The sequence below is a fragment of the Hyaena hyaena genome, unplaced genomic scaffold, assembly GCF_003009895.1.
Source record: "Hyaena hyaena isolate Hyena2069 unplaced genomic scaffold, ASM300989v1 scaffold_168, whole genome shotgun sequence".
Classification (NCBI taxonomy): domain Eukaryota; kingdom Metazoa; phylum Chordata; class Mammalia; order Carnivora; family Hyaenidae; genus Hyaena; species Hyaena hyaena.
Window position 1 is genome coordinate 1,871,656 of NW_024080800.1, and position 24,435 is coordinate 1,896,090.

A 24,435-nucleotide genomic window follows, 5' to 3' on the forward strand; every position below is an offset into this window, starting at 1 on the left:
GTGGGGGAGAAGGGAATTGGGGTGATGGGCATGGAGGAGGGTAATTGTTGGGATGAGCACCGGATGTTACATGTAAACCAACTTGACAATAAATTATTTTAAAAAACAACAAGCATACAATCTCATTTTACATTCAGCACCTTAATAAAAATTAGGAAGCTGGATAATGATAAGTGTTGCAGGAGACTTGCTGTTGGGGGCCTGGGGGCTGGGGCAGCCTTTCAGGAGAGGAACCCGGCAATATGGGATCAGATTAAGCAAATGCACCACCTGTGATCCCGCTAGCCTGCTCCTGCGAATGTGCCCAAAGACATCATCCAAAGATGATTAAGGGGACGGACGTGTAAAGACACTCCCTGTGGTGAGGATTGTGCGGCCAGAGCAGGGCCGAGCCACACATGCAGCACTGGGAGCCTGGGTGGGAAAAAGATGCATGTATACAAGGGAGGTTGTGCAGTAACTGGAAGTAATGGATTAGCTGTATGCACAGTAGCATCAATGGGTCTTAAAAAGCATGATGCTTAGTGAAAAACAAAAAAAGACTTTTAGCCAATAACATTTGTAAATTAAAAAGCATGCCCACAAAGCAATGGACGGATTCACAAAGACACAAGTAAGTTGCACATCAACACAATAACATGATTGCTGATCATGTGTGAAGAGTGGGGAAGAGAAATGAGGATAAAGGGAAATAAGATTTAAAGAAAGCTAGAAAGGTCCTTGCAAAGACTAGAAAACAAATGTGCTGAACTGAGGAGGAGTATGAGTAATTTAGTAATGTAGCCTTCTGCACCTGGGGCCTATGGAAAACAAAGCAGCCAAGAAAGAAAAAAAAGGTGCAATGGGCTTGACAGAAGCTGGAGAAGCTATTTCCCAGCTTCAAGCAACTTGGGTGCAGACTGTCCATTTGTTTGAAAGAAATAGTTTTCCCAGTGGTGAGGGACCCCTGGAGGAGAAGGTGGAAGCCGGGCAGAGAAGCAGCGTGAGCACAGGGATGGGGGATGCTGAGGGTCTCCAAGTGGGGGTGCCCGATTCCCAGAGGGGTGGAGGGCCAGTTGAGGGGGTGCTGCGGTTGTTACCACAGAGGAAGAGGCCTCATCTGTGCCCACTGTCCAGCGAGGCAGAGGGGACATTCAGGGAAACACATTAATCCTCATGTTGTATATAATAATTTTATAACAAAAACTGGATCATAATATATTGCTGTGTACATACTTTCATCATGAAGCAGCATATCCTTCTACAAGGCTGTCATGGTTTTATGGGGTCCATGCAAGTTACTTGTTGCTCAGGTCCAGGCCCCACCCTCCACTGGTCACAGTCTCCCTTCCAGTTGGCTCCCTCCCAGGCTCAGCTGACAGAGACACTGCAGAAAAGTAGAAGATGGGAGAGAGAAAAGCCAGGGTATTTCTAACCGACTTCCTCCCTGGTCTATCATTCCAGCTCCTGCACCCCAGCTCCCCCAGCTTTTGGACTTGGTCCAGCCAGTGGGATAGAAATGGGTTTTTTTGGACACTGCTGATCTCTGGGTTGCTTCTCCATATTCTGGCTCCTCGGCTCTTTCATCACCTGTATAACCAACTGGAATAGATGGTCTTCCTGACAGGACCCTCATCCAGGGTGGGCAGACCCACTGTATGGAGTGAACCTTTGTTTATTATAAATCATACAGTAGCCAATGTCCTCGAAGCTAAATCTTGGTCTCTAACTATCCATTTCCTCTGCACAAATTACTAGAAAACTACACAAAACATGCTTTTGCTGTCTATTGCCCGTTTCCCCCCTAAATGGTTGTACCAGTTTGCACTCGCAACAACAGTATATGGGATGCTTCCATAATCTCACTGTCGATCAGGGCCATGTCAGTGGGTGTCAGCGGGGTCTTGTGAGGAATGGATTGCCCAGGTTTGTGTTTTACTGGAGAGAGGGGAAAGGTGGAGAGGGGAGACATGCATGTTTTTTAGACATTTATGTAAGGGCTTTATATCCTGAAAGTGAATCACATGCCTACAGAGACCAGCCACAGGCCCCTGAGGGCTCTGCTAATATCTCGGCCAAACTCCCTAAACAGTATTCGGCCATGGTTCTTTACTGATACTTGAAAGCTACAGGTTCAAAATGGCCTAGGAGAGGGCTTCTATCTTCCAGTTCCATTGGAACGGAGTTTCTGAGAAGAGAAATATCTGGGGTCAAGACCAAGTCTTGGCCACATGCCTCTCAAGCAAGCACACACAGTCAAAATCAAGATACTCATTAATTATTCACACTGGTTAGGACATCCTAATATGCCCAAAAGATGACTGCATTCTTTAAAATTCTCTTGAATCACACACTGAGTATTTTGAAAAAATGTTAAAATTTATTAATAGTTAACATCACATAGTTAATTCAACTAGTTCTTTAATATACATGACAAAATCTTTACTAGACTGAGTGCTCAATGGTTTGAGATTCAACACATCCCGGTCAAAGATTGAGATTCACTGTATTTACATCAGGCAAAGCAGCAGCAGCAAGGAACTGTCACCTAACTGTGGGAACACAAACCTTCAAAATGCATTTTCTAGCATTCCTTTTTCGAAACCAACAACACATGTGTAATAGCCACACACACACACAGCTCTACCTTTTAAAAAAAAAAGGTGCAATTTCATACACAGTGCCTAATTTTCAAGTTTAAAAGTTAAAAATCATCTCTACTTGTTGGGCATTCTTTAGTGATACACAAACCTAGACACTGTTCTCAGTACAAGTGTGATAAATGTGCAAAAACTGGGTGCTATTGAGTTGTGTCTTTCCTTCCTTGTTTTGATCCTTGATTCCTACTCAATAGTGTTATGGGGCCATTCCCTCTTTACTGTGTAGTTACAGTGTGTGGGTGCGCATATTTTAGGGAAGGAGTGGGCTTTTGGACTCAGAATTAACTGCACTCCTGAAAAGTAGAGTATACAAGATTTTATCCCACCCCATTCCTCCCAACTGCACCAACAGTTTCAAATAAATACTGTGTATAAAAACAGCTCAGCCTAGAGAAGCCCTTGGACGATGCTTCTCGTAAAACATTTACGAAACAAACCGATTTTGCTAGGAGGGCACAAATCCACCAAAAGTGTTGTCCCTGAGGTTTTCTTCATTTGATTGTTTCATTGTTTGGTTTTGGTTTGCTATTAACAGAATTTTTAAAATGTTTTTGGTGGCTTCCTTTATCTTCTTAGAGAGCTTAAAAAATACTACTGACTGCCCTCAGAATGACAACTCCTAAGCAATGAGTCTGTCTGAAATGATTCTTGTTTCCTTTGGTTAAAAGCCTGGGTAATATTGCCCCAGGAAGGTCTAGACAGAGCAGCCAGTCGCTGTGGTTTTTTCAATCCAAAGACCCAGCTTCCCTCACTGTTCCCTGCCTTCCACGTTTCCGAGTCTGCAGGTTAAAAAGGAGCCGGGAAGGAGCTACTTGGCCATTCACTCACCCTGAAGAGGCTTCCTTTCTCTTCCCACAGGCGAATGAGGTATTTCTAGTAACCTGTCAGTATCTTCACCTTCCATCCTGAAACTACGCTCATCTACTACAGAGGCCGAGTCTGAAGACACCCTGTGTATGTATATACATAACAACTTGACATATAAACACATTACATACAGCCCATCATTACATACAGTGTCAAGATAAAGGAGCAGATGTACTTCATGAAGTAAATAAATTTCAAACATAAATTAAAATGAAAGTAGGGTTGTTTCCGCTTCTGCAGGAAAAAATTTAAAAACAGACCAAAAACATCTCCCCACCCCCAAAGGTCCGTTGCTCATGGATGACTCAGGAACCCACAAGGAAATATGACAAGCCCACTCGCAGGATGTGTCAACTCATGGCTTTGGTTTTGTTTGCTCAGATTCGGGATGCTTTAACTCCAGGAAGAGCATCTGCTGGAACCCATCAGGCTTGGAAGTGATGTTAAAGAGGTGCTGCCACATGGCTATCCATGGATTGCCCTCCATTGTGGCCTCTCCTCTCACCCCGCCACTTCTGCCTGTGGAGGATCAGGCTCAGGTTAGTGGAGATCGCCGCAGGTCTCAGAGCAGAACAATATCCACCTCCATGCTGGGGAATGCTCTTCACCTAGAAATGTCATGTCCAGGGTCCATGGTGAAGCAACCGTAGCTTTTCATTAGTGTCCCCATCCTGTGGGATTATACAGGGACATGGAATTTGGCCAGGGGGATTACTAAAGGTTAAAATTTGCCTTCTTAAGTTTTCAAAGAACCAACAGGAAGAGTTGTGACGAGTATGAACAAGTCCTTACTTCAAAACCTATCTATCTCAGGAAGGCTAAGGCTTGGGCGCTGACCTCTACGGTAAGTACACATAGAGAAAACACCCAGTCCAACGGGTTTTCCTCTGCCAAGGAAAAGCCAAGGGGTCTGTCTCTGACACAGGGGATGACATCTTATAATTTAAAGCAGGGAAGAGAGGGAACCCGAGGAAGACCGTTCCGATTTCAGGGACTCTATCGCTGTCCAGCCTCACGGATGCGGCAGGCCACAGCAGTGATGAGAGCCGCCCCCTTCCCGCTGCCATCTTCTGACTCCAGGAAGGACACATCACATTTCGGAGCCAGGTCTTTCACCGTCTCATGCATGACTTTGGCAAAGCTGCAAACGTTGGGAGGAAGACACAGGAAAAAAAATAAAATACCTTAGTCATGATTGATTTGTGTCCTCAGAGATGAGACCCTAAGAAGTTATGCTGGAAACCCAGGAATTATTAAGATCACCAAGAGGAAGACAGCTACCATGTATTGAACACTATGTATTGTATATCCAAAAACCAAGGCTTGTGGAGGTTAGCAACATGCCCAAATTCTGTCACAGCAGGCGAGTGGGGGGCAGAGACCCTTGTGAGACAATTACTGGAGATTCTGGAAGCTGTCTTCTTGAAAGTAATAAGTAGAAGAGAAGTTCAACAGTCACGGGCATCACAAGTATACCCTGAAGAAGGGCATATCTGGTCCCTATATTCTGGAAGACCAAGCCCCATTCACTTGATACTTCATTTTCCAGGGGTATGGACTCACATCAGATCCACATCTAATCCAAAATGCCATTAAAGATAAAAGGTTCATGGGGTTTGCTGTAGGTGCATTACGGTGATCACAGAACCTTCCAATATGGGACTAGAGAGAAAGACAGTCACCTTGTACCCCCAAGAGAGCAGGGTCAGGAAGCCCTCTTCATCTATGAAGCAAGCCCCAGTGCCAGTGGCTTGACTTCTGTCCCCCTCCCAACTCTCCTCTGGGACAAAGATTCCTAATCTTCAGACACTGATCATCAAGATGAGGGACTTGCAACTTCTCAAGTTTCCCTCTTTTCGCTAACTGTATAAACTCTGGGCAAGTCTCTCAACTCCTCGAAAGAGTCATTCTATGCATATGTAACATTTCAATCTAGGAGTCTCTCTTTCCTCACTCTGTCCCACCTATTGCTCACTAGGGTAACAGCTCTGTTCTTTTAACTTTAAGCTGAGAAGCTTCCAGGGGGAAGGGACTGGGGAACTTCCTGAATTCAAAATGATTCACTCAAAACATATGCAGATGAGCGAAGAAGGGAGAGGAACAATGGCTGATGAGAGAAGAAGAGAGATGGAGAGACAAAGAAAAGTGTAGAGAGAAAAGGAAATTCAGTGCTTCCACACTAGAGGAGCTTGAGAGACATGCTTTATATAAATGGCCAGACGGGGGCGCCTGGTTAGCTCAGTCAGTTGAGCATTTGGACTCTTGATTTCAGCTCAGGTCATGATCCCAGGGTCCTGGGATCGAGCCCCACCTAAGGGGCTCTGCATTGAGTGTGGACCCTGTTTGAGAATCTCTCTCTCTCCCTCTGCCCCTCCCCCACACTTGTGCACGAGTGCTCTCTTTCTGTCTCTCTAAAATAACAAATATATTTTTTAAGGACCAAACAGTAGATACACTTTCAGCTTTGCGGCAGCTACTCTGCCCCTGTAGAGTGAAAGCATCCAGAGACGACACATACACCAGTGGGCATGGCTCATGTTTATAGAAACAGTCATGGCTATAATCTACCAGTCCCCATGCCAGACTGCAGAAAATATCTCTCTCCAGAGTTCCCACACATTTCTTAGAATGTTCACAGCAACAGTGCTTGTAACAGACAAAATCTAGAAATAACCCAATATCCATTAGCAGGACAATAAACTAGAGTGTTCTCATTCAAAGGTATGTGAGGCAGCCCTGAAAATTAATGAGCTGCATTTGCATACTTTGATGTGGATGTGTCTCAAAGCTATAAATGCTATGTGGGAAAGCCAGTCATGAAAGAACTGGACTCCCTTGATGGCGGTTCAAAATTAAGTAAAACAGAACCATAGCGATGCATACACAGCTTTGCAGGGAAAAAAAGAAAGGGACTAAGTCACCAGGGGACCTTCCCCTGGCAGGGGACAGGGACAGGGGACACATGAGTCTTCCAGGCTGTGTGGTAAAACATAGCCCTACTTCCAGTTCTTAACCTTTAAAGTACGACGTATATATCATATACACTCATTTGGAATGCCAGGTCGTTTGCTGTAAAATAAGAAGAGAGAGAGAAAGAGAGAGGAAGGGAAAGCAAGGAAAGAACAGATGGAGAAAGAAAGATGGACAGGGAGAGTGGCGGTCAGGCACTCACTGAGGATGTAGCTTGTAAAGGGTACCATCCACGCCCACTGTCACTTTGAGGGTGTCCAGCCCACGGTTTTCTCGTATTTTGTCCACCACGGCGGCCATGCCGGCACCACAGAGCTGGGCTGCCCGCCGTGCCACCACCGTGCACACCTCTTTGACGATGATGCTGTCGTCACAGGTGCTCTCGAGCCCCAGGTGGTGCAGGATGGCGCGGACCTGCAGCAGGGCTAGGCAGTCACTGGGGGTGGGGGAAACAGGGAGTGGTCAGTCACATACACGAGGGGCTGGTGGCCCCTCCGCCACTCCAGGGGACGGGTCATGTGGGAGCCCCCTAAGAGTGGATCCTGTTCTTGAACTTAGTTCAGGAGCCCATGCTCATCCCACTGGACCATGTGGAGCTCTCCTGAGTGTGATGGGAACACAAAGAAACGGGCCTCTATTCCAGTTTGCCCAGTTTGCGCAGGCAGCGCACTGCTACCATAAAACTGGTACTCAAGAAAAAAGGAAATTCACATCTATGTATTCCACTCATTTGGAAAGAATAAAGACAGTGACAGTGCTTGTGGCTGGCATGTTCAGCTCTTTCATATCCATTATCTCATTGCTGTTCACAGGTCAGCAGGACAAGCATCACCTGCTAGCAGAGACCCTTGTCCTCTCTGCTCCCCCACCCGGGGGGGTCTGATAGCTATTCATGCACTACTCAGGAAATGAATGTAAATACAATTGTAAGAAAATAAATATTATATGAAGGGAGCTGTTTTAGAACCCTTGAGTCAGCTTCCTGCACACAGAGAGACATGCAAACTAGAACATATTCCTTCTATTCACTGGGGCAGATGCCCTGGAACCCCACTCCTGCCCGTCATCCAGTTCCTGTTTTCCCGTACACCTGACTGTAATGTGCAGCACTAATTTTTAAAGGACCCTGAAATTCACTGGAATAATTTGGAACAGACTTTGCTGCCATTAGACAGGAGGAGGGGGGTTTTGCTTTAACGAGCCACCACATGGCCTGATTTCTTCTGCAATGCCTGGCATGCCAACCTTCACTCGATCCTGTCGGCCTTATTACCACGGCAGCAGTTAAGATGCACCCTCCTGCCGGGCATGAGCGTTTTAACAGGCTATCTTCCTTTGTGCATTCCAATTTATATCTTATGAGCAGGTATCTTTCTACCTTTGATAGTTGATCTAAAACCCAAACATATCACTTTGCATGGGGGGGTGGGGCACCTCGTGCCAGCTCAGCAGGGTTTTTCATGAGAATGTTATATATTTGCCCTTAAAATGCCAACTATCCATAACTTTAAATAAACACTATAGAAAATGAATGTGTTCACTGCTACACTGACCTTCATATAAGCCATACCCTGATCTGATTCAAGCTATGGAAATCCTTCAGCTTGTCTGTCCATGAGAAGGATATGGTCCCACCCTACCCCAGGCCCTAAATTCTCACCTCTCAATCTGAGACAGGAACTTGGTTTCAAAGATTCCTCTTGTCTTGAGCCGCTCTGAGATGCGGCCACGGAAGAGCAGCCCACGCTTGGTAAAATCGATGAGGATGTTACGGACAATCTCACCCAAGTACATGCCACTGATCATTTTCTCAAACCTGCAATGCAGATAATGTTCATGGAGGTTAAGCAGGAAGGTGAGATGCCCAGCACATTAGAAAGTAGAGGGCATGCAACGGTTCCCCTTCGTGGGAAAGGAAGTGCTATTTGATTCACTTGGGCAAGATTCCTGGTGTCTACACACACTGAGCCACAGCCTTCAGCAAAACTGGCTACAGTGCCTGAGGCCCAGGGGTTCCCTAGGATCATCTCCATCTTCTGGGCTTATCTCCCTTCTGATGCTTGATCCCAACTCCAAGGAGGAAAACACCCTCAAACCCCATCTCCAAGAAACCAGAAGGATGCTGAGTCTTAATCTTTAACTTCATCAGACATTCAGCATGTTTTCTCTCCAAACTAATCATTATCACTTTACTTGAATGCCAGCTGGAGATGCCCTGCCTTAGCCACCAAAACTGATGTGATGGCTCAGTGGCTTGAGGGCCTTTTGGCCTAAATAGTGCCTTTATAAAAGCTGAGGCCCCTAGTTGCAACCAAGCCCCTATCCCCACTCCATCTTGTCCCATCCTTTCTTTCATTAATGACACTTATCTGACCCCTAGAGGCATTTTCGTCTGTGACTTGTACTTGTGACAAAAGTATATTCTGCAGAACTACTGTCCCTGATGAATCCAGTTAGGAAACACTATACACAACTTCCAATGGGAAGTGTGCTTGCAGCTCAGAGCTCATGCTTAGTGAGGCTGGGGATGGCCCTTATCCACTCTGACTATAGAAGATGTTACGAATGAATGGTTGGAGGAAAAGGAAGAGACATGTTCCTGTTTGCTTCCTGTTCCCCTCTGTGTCACACCAGCTTCTTTACCCTACTATTAGCAGATGGCTCAACTGTCTTTCCTCACAGCCCCGGATGTAGGTTTTAACACCATCCCTTCCTATTTTCACAAGCGGTGGTAGGAAGGCTGCTAACATCTCTTAGCTCTATGTTCCTCAGTGTCCCCTTTACATCTTTTCATCCTTCTAAAACCTTTGTCACCAGTTCCCTATAAGAAATGCTCCTCGGGGCGCCTGGGTGGCTTAGTCGGTTAAGCGTCCGACTTTCACTTAGGTCATGATCTCGCAGTTCGTGGGTTCGAGCCCCGCGTCGGGCTCTGTGCTGACTGCCAGCTCAGAGCCTGGAGCCTGTTTCAGTCTGTGACTCCCTCTCTCTCTGACCCTCCCCTGCTCACACTGTCTCTCTCTCTCTCCTAGAAATAAATAAAACATAAAAAAAAAATTAAAAAAAAAAAAAAAAAAAAAAGAAATGCTCCTCAAAACACAACTATTGTGATTTGTTTTTCCAACTGGATTTTGAAGGCATCACAGATCACAGTCCAACTAGGAGAACTTCCTGGATGTTATTTGATAGGAAAACCTTGCCAATGAAATTTCCTCTATTGATGTCTCAGGAACAGGTGTCCTGGGATTTGCTGTTGCAGAGGATCTGACTACTCGCTACGGTGCAGTTTTGGGGTACACGTACCAGGACCGCAGGCACTGGGGTGCCTACCTCTGTTTGCCAGGGTTGAGGGAAAGCTCATCCACAGCCACATCAAATTCCGTGCGGAAGTCGTCGAGGCACCCGTTGTCCCCGAAAGCCCCCCATTCCATGTTGACACACATCCGGCCCTCCTCCCCCTCCACCAGCTCCACGTTCCGCATCTCCTCCATGTAGCAGGCGTTGCTGCCCGTGCCTGCCAATCACAAACACGTTAGGGCCTCACTCCACACCGTCCCCACACCCGCCCAAGGACATGGGTCACAACGCAAGAAGGACTGCTGGGTCCTTACCAACGATGAGGCCGATTTCACAGTGAGGATCTTCATAGCCACAGGTCATCATCGTCCCGACTGTGTCATTCACCACGGCGACCACGTCCAGGTCAAATTCCTAAGAGGGCAAAAGCAGATCTCCGGTCCACCAAAGAACCACCATGTTCTTTCAGACCGTGTATTTGATACAGCCCAGCTCATTCTCACTTTTTGTTAAAATGTCACCTCCTTAGAGACCTTCCCCGGTCGTGCTATTTAAGAGAGCCCTTCTCTGACCCACTCACTCTGTCCTCACCCGACTTCATGCCTCCTCACAGCTCTATGGCACCTGACATTAGCTCATGGATTTGTTTATAGCACAAGTTTGTTGTGGGCATTCCTGAATCCTCAGTGCCAAGAGCAGGGCTGGACACGCAGTGGACACTCAGTCACTACTGAAGCACCACGCTAATTCTCCCCCTAACCCACACAAGAGCACCCAACACTTCCCCACTTTCTGAACACGGATCATTCTGGGGCTCATGACACGCCTCTCCCACCTCTCGCCGGTGGATGGCTTCCTTCAGCAGGGTGACCACATCCTCTCCCTCGCAGCCCGATGCCTTGAAGCCTTTAGTCCACTTGAGGAGGATGCTCTGAAAATCACATAGGAGCACAGATGAGGAAAGCAGAGGAAGGCTCCTGTGCCATTCCTGGGGCCCGGCTGTGCCTCCAATTCCCAACCTCAGCAGGTCGTACAGATTCCCTTTAATGACCAATCATCCCTCCTACAAATGATTGCGTGCCTCCTATGCATGTGTTCCATCATTTAATCCTCACAGCAAACTGATGACTAGTTTTCATTATTGTGCCCATTTTCTAGGTAACTGTGGCTCTGGAGTAACTTGCCCAAGGTCTGCAGCTTGGGGGAGAGGAGCAGGACTCACCCTTAGGCTGGCTGACTCCATGGGCCCCTAACACAACATCACTGCCCCTGCCAGGGAGCTAAGCTCTATACACATGTTTCTTTCGCTGGGAAAAGCAGTTTGCCCTGTCCTGTCCTATATTCACATCAGAAGGATCAGGGTCTCTCTCTTCATTGTCAAATTCCAGTATGGCGTGAACAAGTGTCCTGCCCACAGTTGGGTGACAGCTAGACTTTATACCACCCCTGTGAGGGAAGCACTTGAGACTCCTCAGAGCTCCCCATAAGCCACTCATCTCTAATGTGGCTGTCTGCAGTGTCATAGGGCCCTCTGGGGAATAGACACATGGTGATTTCACATGTGGGAGAACTGTTTCAGGTATTATCCCCTGGTTTCCTCTTTGCTGCTGGAGCCCACCGGGAAACAGCATCAAGGACTACTGGGCCACCTCCCTGCAAGGCTGGAATCCATAAATGGGCTGTGTGCTCACTACCTACCCACTTTCATGGCTTCTCTGGGCCTGGCTTGGCCTCCCCCCAGCTTGGCATTTCACAGCCCAGGAGTTTAGAATCACAAGTCAACCTGGATGTGTCACACAGTGTTCAGATCCCAGGAGATTTGAAAAACAAGACACGATCCTAACAGTGTCTTGGCTTACATATCTACATCCAAACAACTGTGTGCTCATCTCCACCTAACTGTCTTGCCTACAAATTAGCTTCACATCTCTAATGAAATTTTGAAAGTGATAAACTTTCAAGTTTACGAATGATCAAACAACATTATTCCAAGTAGTCCTTAATAAAGACATGCAGAGGCCCATGCAGCTGGGGAGATTTGCCCAAGGCCCCCAGGCAGTCAAGGCAGCTTGGGGCTTCTGGGTCTCAGCACCTGCTGGTTTTCCACTCAACAAGACAATCTTATCAGAGCAGAACCTAGCTTATAGATGGATTGAGCAACAGAGAGAACCCAGCTTCTGTTTGATCTCCTCTTAATTTTCACAGTGCTAGACTGAATACAGGCTCCCTACAAAACTTAGAACATACAGAGTGAAATCTAATACCATGACCTAGAATCTTGAAATGCAGGTAGAAACAGTGAACAGGTTCTTGGGTCACCTGATAAATCCTTAAAGATAGATACATGTTGGCATGAAAAGTAAAGCATGTCTATTTAAAACTATTTCAGGCAGGAAAATCCTGGAAGCATATACCCTGGAGAACAGTTAGGAGTTCTCATCTTCTTTTGAACTGTAATTTTTGTGAGTCTCTATATTATAGAGATTATCTTCTTCTTAAAAAAATTTTTGTTAGTCTTACCACCAGTTTTTCCCAACTATTTCCCAACTGTTGAACACTTAGATTAGTTTCTAATGTTTTCATTATAATAAGCAATGTTTCATTAAGAATCACGTAAATATTTATCTGCACATTTGGTAATTTCCTATGGTAAACTGATATAAATGGAGAAGGCTTTGAAAACCTGGTGCACTGACACTAAGAAACATAATGTGAAAAGACAAAGGAATTAGAAAACCTGGGAGAGGGAATTGGTATAAGCTTGCGGTAACAGGGTGAGTACTCAGGATGGAGTGCACATCATGATGGCTACAGCAAGCACTGCTGTGTGGTGTATTTGAAAGTTAAGAGGAAAGCCTTAGAGTCTCATCACAAGGAATAAAAACACTTTTATCCTTTTTCTGTTTTTTGTATCTGTAGGAGATGACAGATGTAAACTTATTTGTGGTGATCATTTCACAACATATGTAAGTCAAATCACTGTGCTGTATACCTTAAACGTATACAGTGTGCATTTTAATATCTCAATAAAACTGGAAAGGAACAGAAAAGCAAAAACAGAAAAACACTGCACTGCTAACACTGGACAAATGGTGACACATGTTGGGAAATACTGGGTGAGGCAAGGGTTTTCATTGCAGGACATCCTAAAACCTTCACTGGACTGGTGCCCATGAAGAATTTAACTCAGGGGGGAGGAGGAGGAAGCACTTACAAAACTCAGGTGAGCAAAATGAGGACTGCTGTTCCAGGAATCCTGTGGGAAATGCTGGCCTTTCTTCCCTACTGGACCAGCCTCCCTGCACCTGTGACCTTCCCCACCTACTTGTCCTCCTCCACACTGCCAGGCCTTCCTGCCTTTCTTCCCCATCAACTCATGCTTTGGACTTGGAAGATGATCCAAGTGTTTTTCATGCCTTCCAGGTATGTGCTCAGACAACATCACACTGCGCATCCTCGGGGCCTTGGAACCCCAGAAGCACCACATTCCAAGCAGCAGCTCCTGCCTTCCTGAGCTTGCTTACATCGCAATTTGTTTGTAAGCACCTCAAGTAGGAACCACGCCTTTTGTACCCCGGCCACTCTGTCTACCGCATACTGTCCCTTCATAAACATGCATGTAAGGTTCTAGAAGACCAACTGAGACAGAGGGACAACTGCTTAGACAGTAGTATCCTAACATCTAATATGCCGATTATCAACCCAGAACAAGCCCAAGCATGACCTATTCAGCTCTCCTACATTCTCAACACACCAGGTCCAGAATATCCGAGAGCACCAGCCCTTTGTTCACCTGCTTCATGCCTGCATGGCAAGTTGAAAAGGAATGAAAAGCACAGCTAAGGCTAGAGAAGCCCCAGGGCATCTAAACAAGAGATGAATGGAAATGTCCTAAGCCCAAAACAGGTCTCGGGAGCAGGTAAGCATCACTGAAAACAGGTTCATGTATCAGGAAACCAGAATTCAAATTGTGGCTTATCTACTCCCAAGCCTTCTGATTGGGAGCAAGATACTTGGCATCTCTATAGACTTTGTTTTTCTTTCTTCAAAATGAGCTTATAAATACCTACCTTCCACAGTTGCTGTGAGGGTTAAATGAGATAATGCACGTAGGCAGCCTAGCACAGTGCCTGGCAAACAGTACTTTTTATCGTTAATATTTGGTTAGCGTCATCATCATCCCTAAGATTGTTACCTACTTCACCTCCACCAGCTCCAACGGAATCATTCCCATCAATAGGCCCCTCATCACAACTGCTTACTCGTGCCCTTCTTTTCCTCCTCTCAACTCAACTTTCTCCCCTGCTCCAAACTCTAGTTGGTGGAGAGTCAATGAAGCCCACAGACAAGCCCTCTGGGAAGGCTGTTACCTCATCCAGGCTGTTCTGCTGGCAGGGGAAGGAGAAGGTGAAGCCCAGAGGCAGGGACACGCCCTTCATGCCCATGTACTCAAGGAAGTCGGCGATGCATTGGACAATGTGGTCAAAGAGCTGCGGGGAGAAGGCAAGCTCTGAGGGAGGGGTGCTGGCCAGGGCAGGCTGCCCCCAGCAGCTCCTCTCAGGAGAAATGCAAGTTCAGGCACAAACATGAGTGAAGACCAGGCCAGGGCCCTGGCCAGCTTGGCCTTCCCTGAGACCATGACTGAGCTGAGAAAGCATGGTCCTCCTGGGCGAGAAGTGAACGTCTGCTGGGGTCCCCTCCCAGACGTGCCACCTTGCCTCACCTCGTCCCCTGTGCCATGCATGACCTCCTGCGGGATAGAGTAGATCTTGTTGTGCATCTCCACTCCACGCCTCTTCCCATTCCTCACACGCACCAGCAGGACTCGGAAATTGGTACCCCCAAGGTCCAAGGCCAGGAAGTCACCTTTCTCTGCAAAATAAACCCAGGAAGATCATGCTCTGGGGCACAGTAGGGGGTGACAGTCTAAAGTACTTTCCGCTAATGGGGAGTTCTCCCGGCAGCTCCTTAACCCCCACAGGGGTGATGGACTGTGTGTTCCATCTAACAGGAAAGAAAAGTAAGACCCCTGGGACCAGAGCCCTGCTATCTCCTTAGTGATCCTCCAATGAGTTCAGGTCGGCCCCAGAAGTCACAATGAGCTTGGCAAGACACCAGAAATTATGATACAGTACACTCAAAAATATCTAAACATGTCCTTTGTGCTAAATCAAAGGCCACTTTATGTTAGCTTCTAGAGTAGAGAAAAAAATAGCAAAGTTCAACTCTTTAAAGGAAACTGAAGGGAAATCTTTTTACATGAGAAAACCCTCCTTTGTTGGGCAATCACAATGTGCTAGTGCCTCAAACACATTCCTCATGCAACCGGCAGGCAGCCATGAGAAGGAGGCACTGCATTTCCCTCCAATGGATGGGGGAGATCTGGCTGAGCGAGGCTGAGTCACTTGCTCAGGCCCACACAGCCAGAAGAGGGTAGAGCAGGGACTAAGGCCCAGTCTCTACCCCTGGAACCTGTACCAAAGGCTACAACATCAGTTCTCTCGAATTGGGAAAAGGCTGACATTTCTTCAGGTACAAGACCTAAACCAAGGGTCAGCAATCATTTTCTGTAAAGGGCTGGGCAATAAACATTTCAGGCCTTCTGAGCCACAGTCCCTCCTGCAATCAGACAACTTTGTAATGGTGGGGCAGAGGGGCCATAAATAATACGTGGACAAATGGGCATGGCTGTGAATTAGGGAAACTTTATTTTAGAAATAGGCAGTGGGCTAGATGTAGCTTGTGGGCCTTAGTTTGCCAACCCCTGATGTAGGGCTTATAAGAACTGGTCCTGGAACAAAAACTCCTGGGTTTGAATCCTAGCTCTGCCATTTTCTGTGCGAACTTGGGCAGGTTTCTTAACTTCTGTGTCTCAGTTTTGTGCCAAACATACTAGTTTGTTAACAAAATTAATTACTAATTGCTGTTAACAGTTAAAATTCATATGTGTACAGTGCTTACAGAAGTGCTTGGCACATAGTAGGCATTTGGTAAGCGTTTACCATTATTACTATTGAGTTTGTAGCAAGGGAATGCCTTGGCTGAGCTTACTGAACACTAGAATTTCCTAGTACTAGAGCTGAAGAAACATGTTCTGGTCCAAATATCCAACGCCAAGGCTAAGGGAGTCCTCCTGGGGCATCAACACCATGAAACAGGCACCGCGAGCTGGGGGGCAGCCTGCCGCATACCTGTGCCATCAGGGGTGGCACACACGTAGGTGGGCAGCATCTTGACGGGGGCAATGGCGTGGGTCTCCTTGCTCAGACCTCGCTCCATTTCTACCTTCATCCTCCTCTTGACCTCCAGCAGCTGCTCGCGGCTCAGCTTCAGAGACTCCAGGGTATTCTGGCGGGCTCGGTGTTGGTCAGCCAGCCGGTAGGCCACTGCCGTCACCATGGCTGCCCCCTTGCCACTGCCATCCTCGGAACGCAGGAAGCGGACGTCACAGTCAGGCACCAGGCGTCGCACTGTCTTGTGAAGACGCTTGGCAAAACTGTAGTCCCCAAGATGGGGTAAGACATGGGTATCCGCGGTTAGAGTCAATGGTACAAAGGGCTCACTGCCTCAGCTCAAAGGCCAGGGAGGCACCTGCAGGAGCAGATGCCACCCTGATCATCCTCTCCCCACTCTCCCAGGTCAGGGTCATCACTGTGTTAATTAAAGCTCAGCTATGCAGCTGTGACCACGCTGGCTGGGTGGTGGGAAGGACTATTGTAGAAGTCACTACCCACTGCACACAATCACTGTAAGTAAGACCTCCTCTTCCCACAGGCCCCAGCTCCTCTGCCCAATGCATCAGCCTCAGACTTAGGGGATCCCAACACCAACTGCTATTCATGTTTCAGTGCTCATTTCATTAGACGCTGCCTGGGGAAGACCCAAAACAGAAAAAAGAGAAACACTCGTCCGGACTTAGGTCTCTCTTTGGCCAATTTCAGCCACCAATCCCAAAAGTGTCTGAACAGCTAAAGACAACATATGTGTTCAGCAGGAAATCCTCAGGTGGTGGCTGAACCATGGTCTCTGGGGCCTCACTGCTCCACGTGTGGTCTGTGGGCCGCAACACCACTGGGAGCTAAGATACGGGGTCTTGGGCTGAACCCTTCTGAATCAGGATCTGCCTCTTAACAGGATTCCCAGGTGATTCGTGTGCATTTCAAAGTCTTTGCAGCAGTAGACTAGAAAACCAGGGAATACCAGTCTTCTAGCATCAACTGATTCAGTTAATGAAGGCCCGTTGACCTGGCACTCCTCTTAGGTAAAAATGATTAGATAATGAGTAAGCACAATAGAGAGATGGCCAGGTCCCCACTGAAATTTGAATATTTTGTACCCAAGGGATCCAAACATGGAGGGAAGGGCAGGATGAATTTAATACCCAGGTCAGCCAGAGAGGCTGAACTAGGGTGTCCTCTGGCAAAAGACACAGCACCTGTAGGGCTCACTCAGAATCAAGAGAGAGACAAACAAGTTCAGAGAAACCCTAACTCCTAAACTGGAAGGTGGCAGAAAGAGCCTCCCCAGCCCCACCCCACCCCCCGCCCCGGCCAGGAGAGCCCTGGATATAGCTGCTGTCGTCAAGAGCCCTCAGAAATCACTTCCACCCCTGCCAGGGACACACCGTCCTGATCCTCACATGCCCAGCTGGGAGCTTATTCTACAGAGCTCCTCAACTCCACGGTCCATCCTACCACTCCAGAATGCAAACCAGAGTTGGCTGGGCAGTCACTAGGGTCTCTCTCAGGCCTGTCAGGTGTCCCCAAGTGCTTTGGGGGCCCCATCAATATGGATCCCGGCACACTGACTCACTGAGGGTGCTTCTTGTAGACAGAGCCATCAACCCCAATGGTGGAGCGCAGCCGCTCCTCGCCCTTGTTCTCCTTGATGCGCCGTAGCACGGCTGCCAGGGTGGCTGCACACAGGCTGGCTGAGCGTGTGGACACAATCTGGCACACCCGGTGAGTGGCCACACAGTCCTCCTGCGTCGGGTCTATGCCCAGCCGCACTAGCACCTCGCGGGCCTTCCGGATGCCATCCTTCTCCCTGGGAAACAGAAGGAAAGTGTGTGGGCCTGGGTCCAACCCACTGTGGCCTGTGGGAGGGGGTATGTCAGCTGACAAGGAAACCACTCAGCTCTAGCAAACACCATCCTCAGTGAGGGTAGAGCAAGGGGAAAACGCAACAGAGCTAACATGAGGCTCATCTCCCAGACACACACACACGCACACACACACACAAACACTGCTCAGGTACCCCCTTTTCCCCACTGAGAAAAACTAATATTTTTTATGGGTATACTATGTAAGGACAAGGCCCTGCTCTCATGACTTCACACATCAAGGTGTGTGTGTGTGTGTGTGTGTGAATACGTGCTGTGTTTGCTTAACTAGAGCTAGAGAGAACAGTGTCCCACTGTAGAGCCCACCCCATTTTCTCTCTGTGAAGCAGTCAGCTCAATGCCTTTCAGGAGGCAGCAGCGGGCGCTGGCTAACGTATGCAGAGACTGTGTCAGAGTCTGCAGCAATGAGCTTAGCACTCTCCTCGGGGAAACCAAGTGCCTCACAAGAATGCATCCTTCCATCCCCTTAGGGCTTAACAAGCAGGCACAATCCTCTCAAGATTTTCTATTTGAAGTTACAGAAAACATTCACTGTTCCCTTTAGCACCCAAATCCCCTCCTCTCCATCAGCTGGTCCCTGAAATGACAGGGCCATCTCAAACGACAAGTGGAAATCTCAAGAACAGGAACAGGGCCAACTCTTTGGATACTGTTAACTGAGAAACAAAAATCAGGCCGTCCTCACTCCCACCCATGCCGCTCTGTGAAATGCAGGCCTCAGCTCTATCTATTGGAATTAAATGGGTAAATTTTAGGGCCATGTAAGGACCTATCCTTTTGTTATGAAGAAGGGGTCAAGATAGAGCCTTTTTGGAGAATCACCAACAGAGAAATGAAAGTCAGAATTTCAGAAGGGAGAGAAAGTAGATGCATATGAGTCATTGGGGGCTCCCTGTGAGCCCCCAGCATTCAGCCCAGCCTGACCCCCACCCACACAGCACCATGAGCCACTTAGGTAGTGCATAAGAGTGGAGACTATCTGGAAAGTGAAGTCAAGCCACAGCCCCACCATGGCCCATGCTGGGCAAGACCTTCCTATTGTCCAAATCTGAAAAGTCAAGGGCCAGTGACCCTTCCTCATTCCCCCACAGCCTGTCTACACTTCTGGGGATCCACTGAGCAGACAGAGAGGGACCAGGAAGCTTACCCTTCAATATCTGAAACGTCTTTGGTCTCAAACTGGCCAGTAGCAAGGAGACCTGGGCTGACTTTCCCCCCAAAAAGCAGCTCCTCCTTGGCCATCTTCACCAGGATGAGTCTCACCAGTTCGCCCATGTACATCCCACTGATCATCTTCTCAAATCTGCAGGGAGATAGAGACCAAACAATAAATAAATGAAAGCAGATGCATAATGACGTATTAACTTGTGTGGCGCTGCTAGGAGTAAGATGTGCAGACAGACGACAGCTCAGGGGAGGCTGCAGGATCTGGGGTGCCTGGACCATCTCTGTAGGCCAGTGGGCCTTGAACTATGGAGGAAAAGGGCCTTTAACAGCCAAACTAAGCATCCAGGGGATGCACAACATATTCTGGGACAGCCTGAATTATAGGTCTAGTAAGTTACATGCAATAAAAGTGACTTAAAATCTTTTTTTGTCTAGCCAGGAAATACTTTTCTAAGATGAAACCTTATATAGACTCTCAATATTTATATACAAGAGGAAAAAAAGGTCAATATGATTAAATCAGGGGTGCAGGCCCTGAGACAAGTTCATTTATCCTCTGTTTGCAAGTTCATTTGTGGATTTCTAGAAAACAACCCCAAACCCCGGGGGGTGGGGTGATGGGCAGGTTGAGACAGATGAGGAGCTTTAAATGTCAGGTGGTCATGGGATTCTGGGAGTGGGACATTTTGGAAGTTGCTGAGCAGGGAGGAGACCAGATAAAGGCATGTTTTAGAAAGGCAGAGGCTCGCCCCCAAGCAATTGGCTAATTTATTTTTTCAACACTAGGTGATGCTGTTTTCTTTAGAAGCCAGTCTTTCTGGCTCAAATTGTATGATAGGAGAAACTGAAGCTTTGCCATTCTTTGTGGCAAAGAAGGCCCTTTCTTGGCATCTAAGGCTCTTGGGCCCAGAGCGGTGGTCCCCAGGGCCAGCGGACACTGACTAGGCTGGGCTTTAGCAAGGAAACTCGGAGAGAGAGTGTGGAAGGGACTCTGAAGTCACCTAGTAGAACCACAAGAGAGGGAGCCCAGCCCTCAGGAAGTGACTGGCTGAAGACCCAGGACAAGGTGTGTGTGGCAGAACTGGTGCTAAGTGCAGAGCTCGCAACATTGCTTAAGCAGAGGTTTCAAGCACCAGCACAGGCACGCTGCCTAGGGAGGGAGCCTGGCTCTAACAGTAAGAAACTCGTGTGTCTGTCTGCCTCGATACCTTTTCCAAAATAGCCAGCTCTGTGGGAGACAAGGGAGGGGTCCAGTGGGGCTCAAAAGTATGAGTGATTTATAAAAGCTTTCACTCAGCTTTTTAAAGATACTTTGTTTCAGTCAACATTTAGAAAAATATCTGTTCGGGGCGACTGGATAGCTCAATCGGTTAAGGGTCCGACTTCAGCTCAGGTCATGATTTCACAGTTCTAGAGTTCGAGCCCTGCATCAGGCTCTGCTCTGACAGCTTGGAGCCTGGAGTCAGATTCTGTGTCTCCCTCTCTCTCTGCCCCTCCCTTGCTTATGCATGCTCTCTCTTTCAAAAATAAATAAACTTAAAAAAAAAAAAGAAAGAAAAGAAAAATACTTGTTTAGAAACACAGAAAGAGTAAGAAAATTTCTTATTGGAGCCCAATAATGACTTCAGGGCTACCATGGCTGACACTCTGGTATGTTAACCCAATCTTTGATTTGTCTGAGGCTGAGCCAGTGGTGTGTTCCCAAGGTCAGGCTGGCAATTCTGTCTTCTGACACTTTAATGGGCATATGGCTCCTCAGAATGGCTTGGGTGTGCCTTGTTCTTGGAAGCAGACATTGAGTGAATGACTTTTCTATCCATAAATTTTTACCGGCTATGGCAGACGCAGCCAGTGTGTACCTATGAAAATTATAAGTAGACTCATGCTTGGATATATGGGAGAGGCTTATGACTTAAATAAACCATGCTTCGAGGAAGTAAGGACTGTCCCTGTAAAGAAAAAGGCTCTCTGTTGCCGAGCTGGCTTATAGAATTGGGCTTTCCTCTCCAGGCAGAGATCTATGCCAGCAGCTTTCCTGCATTAGTCACAGCAACACAGCATAGACCACAGGGGGCCTCAATTGCTCAAAACATTTTGTAATTGCCTTCGGAGCTTAGAGCAATCCCTGTTTCAAGATCCTTAATGGGGGACGGATATTGGGCCAATGTTGGTGTAATAATGAAAGCTAAATAATATTTTGTAACAGTCGAAAGAAACTAAAAATCAAGTCTAGGCAGGCTGGAGAGTATAATACTCAGGGTGCAAAATGTGGGAGGCCCTCCTGGTCCTGTCCACCCAAGAATCCCTGCTGGGCCACAGGTCCAGGGAAGCGGCCAAGGAGACTCCTTAGCCAGCTTTTCTCAAGCTTTGGGTTTACCCTAAGCTGGGACTAGAGGCCCTGGGTCTCCATGGGGCCCAACTCAGCTCAAGGGTGGCTCTACCAGATGTCCGAGTCAGAGCCTCAGCCAGTGTTGAGGAGGCAAATGTCTGGCCTCCTCCTCTGGGCAATGGCAGAGGTGGGAGCTATGAGAACAGTGTTCAGAGACCCTCGCCCTGGCCACCTCAACACTTTTCATCAGTGGCTCACAGACTGTTTCTATGGACAACTTACAAATTGAAAGTGGCAGAAAGAGCAGGGCCAACACTTAGAAAATGACCTAAAATGACTGCTCTGAAGGACACAGCCAAATTATTAACCTACAATCTGGTTTGCCCGCTTCTTTTATCTTTTTTAGAGCCCTCTCAGCAATTTATAGTCACCATGCTTGTGATGAGCACACAACATTCCCACAACAAGTGGCTGCCCCAGCAACCTTTTGGGGCTATAAGACTATAAGGCAAAAGTGAGAACCACCCGCACCCCAGCCCTGGCCAGCCCCCACCTCAGCTCCTGAGCCCACCCCCACAAGCCCGCCGCACACAGGGGGTGCTGCTCACAGTTGCTTCCCGGGATTCAGGGAACCCATGTCGATCTCCTGATCAAATTCAGTGCGGAAGTCATCGAGTGCGCCGTCATCCCCAAAGGCCCCCCACTCCATGTTGATACACATTCGCCCCTCGTCGCCCTCCACCATGTCAATGTGGCGCATCTCTTCCATGTAGCAGGCATTGCTGCCCGTACCTGGCCAAAACAAGGGACTGCTCAGCACCCACCTACACTGGCCTCTCTCCAGCCCCCATTTCTCTCTTAACATCACCATCCTGAGACCACCTAGCGTGGTCAGGATTCCCCAGTGCAGGCTCCTGGAGTATCCCAACATGGTCCAGTCCACAACCAACCCCCAACCCACAAATCCTGGCTCAGCCCTCCGAAGTGACCGTACCAATCCCATCTAATATGAATTACAAAGAATCATGCAGGCCATGGAGCCCTCCTCCCTTTCTACCCCACACACCCACTGGCCAGCACCGGCCCCCACACCCAGTGTTCACTCACCCACAATGAGACCAATCTCGCAATTCTGGTCATCATAACCACAGGTCATCATGGTCCCAACTGTATCATTCACCACAGCCACAATATCAATATCAAAGTCCTACAGAGATAGAAGTAGGGCTCTGATCTTCACCATCACAGAAAGGTTACAATTGTGAAGATAGAGATAAAGAGCAGGAAGACACAGAGCTGAAGTGCATTACTAACCCTGCTTGGAGCCAAAGAAGGTTAGAGCTGGGAATTGGGCCCAGATCCAGTCTGACAGCAGCAACTCACTCCCCACCCTACCTGTCCTCACCATGGAGGCCACCAGCCCTGCAGTCTAGTTTACAGACACCACTGCAGTCACAAGAGCCCACTTTGTCATTGTTGTCCCCCTCTCCTTCCTTCTTCTTCTTTTGTTTCTCTCTCTCTCTCCCTCCCTCCCTGTAACTTCTGTGACCAGACTTTTACCTTGTTCTCTCTCTGCCCCATTTCATCCTGATGCCAACATCATCCCAGCCTTCTTACTTGAAGATGATATTCAAGTCTTCTTCAGGTTAAAGACTGAAGGGTTTTTGCTTTTTTTTTTCCTGTACTGAGGCTAAGATTATTTATCCATTGTGATAATCTGAAGACCCCAGAGGCATCTGATTATTTGCAAGAGTATCAGTGTGGCAATCATTTTGCAGTATATGGATGCCAAATCATTGTGAGGCGCGTCTTAAATTTAGTTGTATGTCAACTATATCTCAATCAAACCAGAAAAACATTTAAATCTTATTAGGTAAACCTAGCAGGGAAGGAAGAGAAAACCTTTCCTTAAGAACTACAAAAAGGTTCTCGTGCTGATTTGAGGACAGACTAGGGAAGATTTCAGAGTGGACCTAAAAGGATGTAAAGAGCCTCCAGATTCCAAGTTTCTGCCTCCCCATCCCTGCCTCCCCTACTCACCCCTCTCCTCTGGATGGCCTTCCGGATCAGAGTAACCACATCTTTGCCTTCCACACCACTGGACTTGAACCCCTTGGTCCAGGAGACCAGGAAACTCTGGAAAAGGATCAAGGAATGAACACTGACCACACTACTCAAACAGCCATTAGTGAGTGGAGACCTCTGTCATGGAGCTAAGCTAAACTACAACAGTGCTTAAAGATTCATACTACTTCCTGACTAGCCTGGGAAAAAGAAACTGGGGGCCCCATCAAAGACCCAGAAAGGGGATTAAATAAATGATTCCTTCATGAGCTACTGCCTCTAAGAACTGGGAAGAACAAGATATAGAAATGCCAAAATAAGATACTCTCATCATTAACTCCACAGACATCTTTCTTCCAAAGATCTTTATCACAATACTCTAGATCAAGGAGTTCCTAATTTTCATTCTTGTTTCCCGACAAGGAATAAGGATAATGTACTGTATATTGTTCTTTGAGGAAAGAGTGATAAAGACCTTCCCCCTGCTTCTGATACTTTACCATCCCCCCACACCTACACACACTCACCCAGCAGGGCAGAACTCTTTTTTTTTTTTTAATACTTTGCATTTTTAATGAAATGTTTTCAGAAGTATTCGTTATCATTTTTTAAAATAGTATAAAATACATATTCTTTTACCTCACACTATACTGAAAACATAGTATTAGAGATTTTATTTTTATCCTTAGCTTATCCTGCATTTATCGAGTTTTTTTTTTTTTTTACAAATAGTTTATTGTCAAATTAGTTTCCACATAACACTCAGTGCTCATCCCCACAAGTGTCCTCCTCCATGCCCATCCCCCCTCCCTCCCACATCCATCAGTCCTCAGTTTTTGTCAGCATTCAAGAGTCTCTCATGGTTTGACTCTCTCCCTTTCCCCCACCATTTCCGCCCTTCTTCTCCCCCTTGTTCCTCCGTCAAGTTCCTCCTAAGCCTCCTATACGTGCAAACATATGATATTTGTCCTTCTCTGCCTGAC

At 47.4% G+C, this 24,435-nt stretch overlaps 1 protein-coding gene across 1 annotated transcript in view; it reads right to left on the reverse strand.

Moving 5' to 3' along the window:
* Nucleotides 1-2,337: 2,337 nt before the first annotated feature.
* Nucleotides 2,338-24,435, reverse strand: part of HK2 (hexokinase 2) — a 63,639-nt gene continuing 41,541 nt past the window's right edge. The window contains exons 5-18 of the mRNA XM_039240129.1: nt 23,429-23,524; nt 22,496-22,595; nt 21,997-22,180; nt 19,040-19,195; nt 17,583-17,816; nt 15,962-16,266; nt 14,494-14,642; nt 14,141-14,260; nt 10,606-10,701; nt 10,085-10,184; nt 9,804-9,987; nt 8,137-8,292; nt 6,679-6,912; nt 2,338-4,647 (exon numbers count right to left, since the gene is read on the reverse strand). Coding sequence (XP_039096060.1) covers nt 4,503-4,647; nt 6,679-6,912; nt 8,137-8,292; nt 9,804-9,987; nt 10,085-10,184; nt 10,606-10,701; nt 14,141-14,260; nt 14,494-14,642; nt 15,962-16,266; nt 17,583-17,816; nt 19,040-19,195; nt 21,997-22,180; nt 22,496-22,595; nt 23,429-23,524 — 2,259 coding nt within the window. The 3' untranslated portion in view covers nt 2,338-4,502. The remainder of the gene's footprint in view (nt 4,648-6,678; nt 6,913-8,136; nt 8,293-9,803; nt 9,988-10,084; nt 10,185-10,605; nt 10,702-14,140; nt 14,261-14,493; nt 14,643-15,961; nt 16,267-17,582; nt 17,817-19,039; nt 19,196-21,996; nt 22,181-22,495; nt 22,596-23,428; nt 23,525-24,435) is intronic.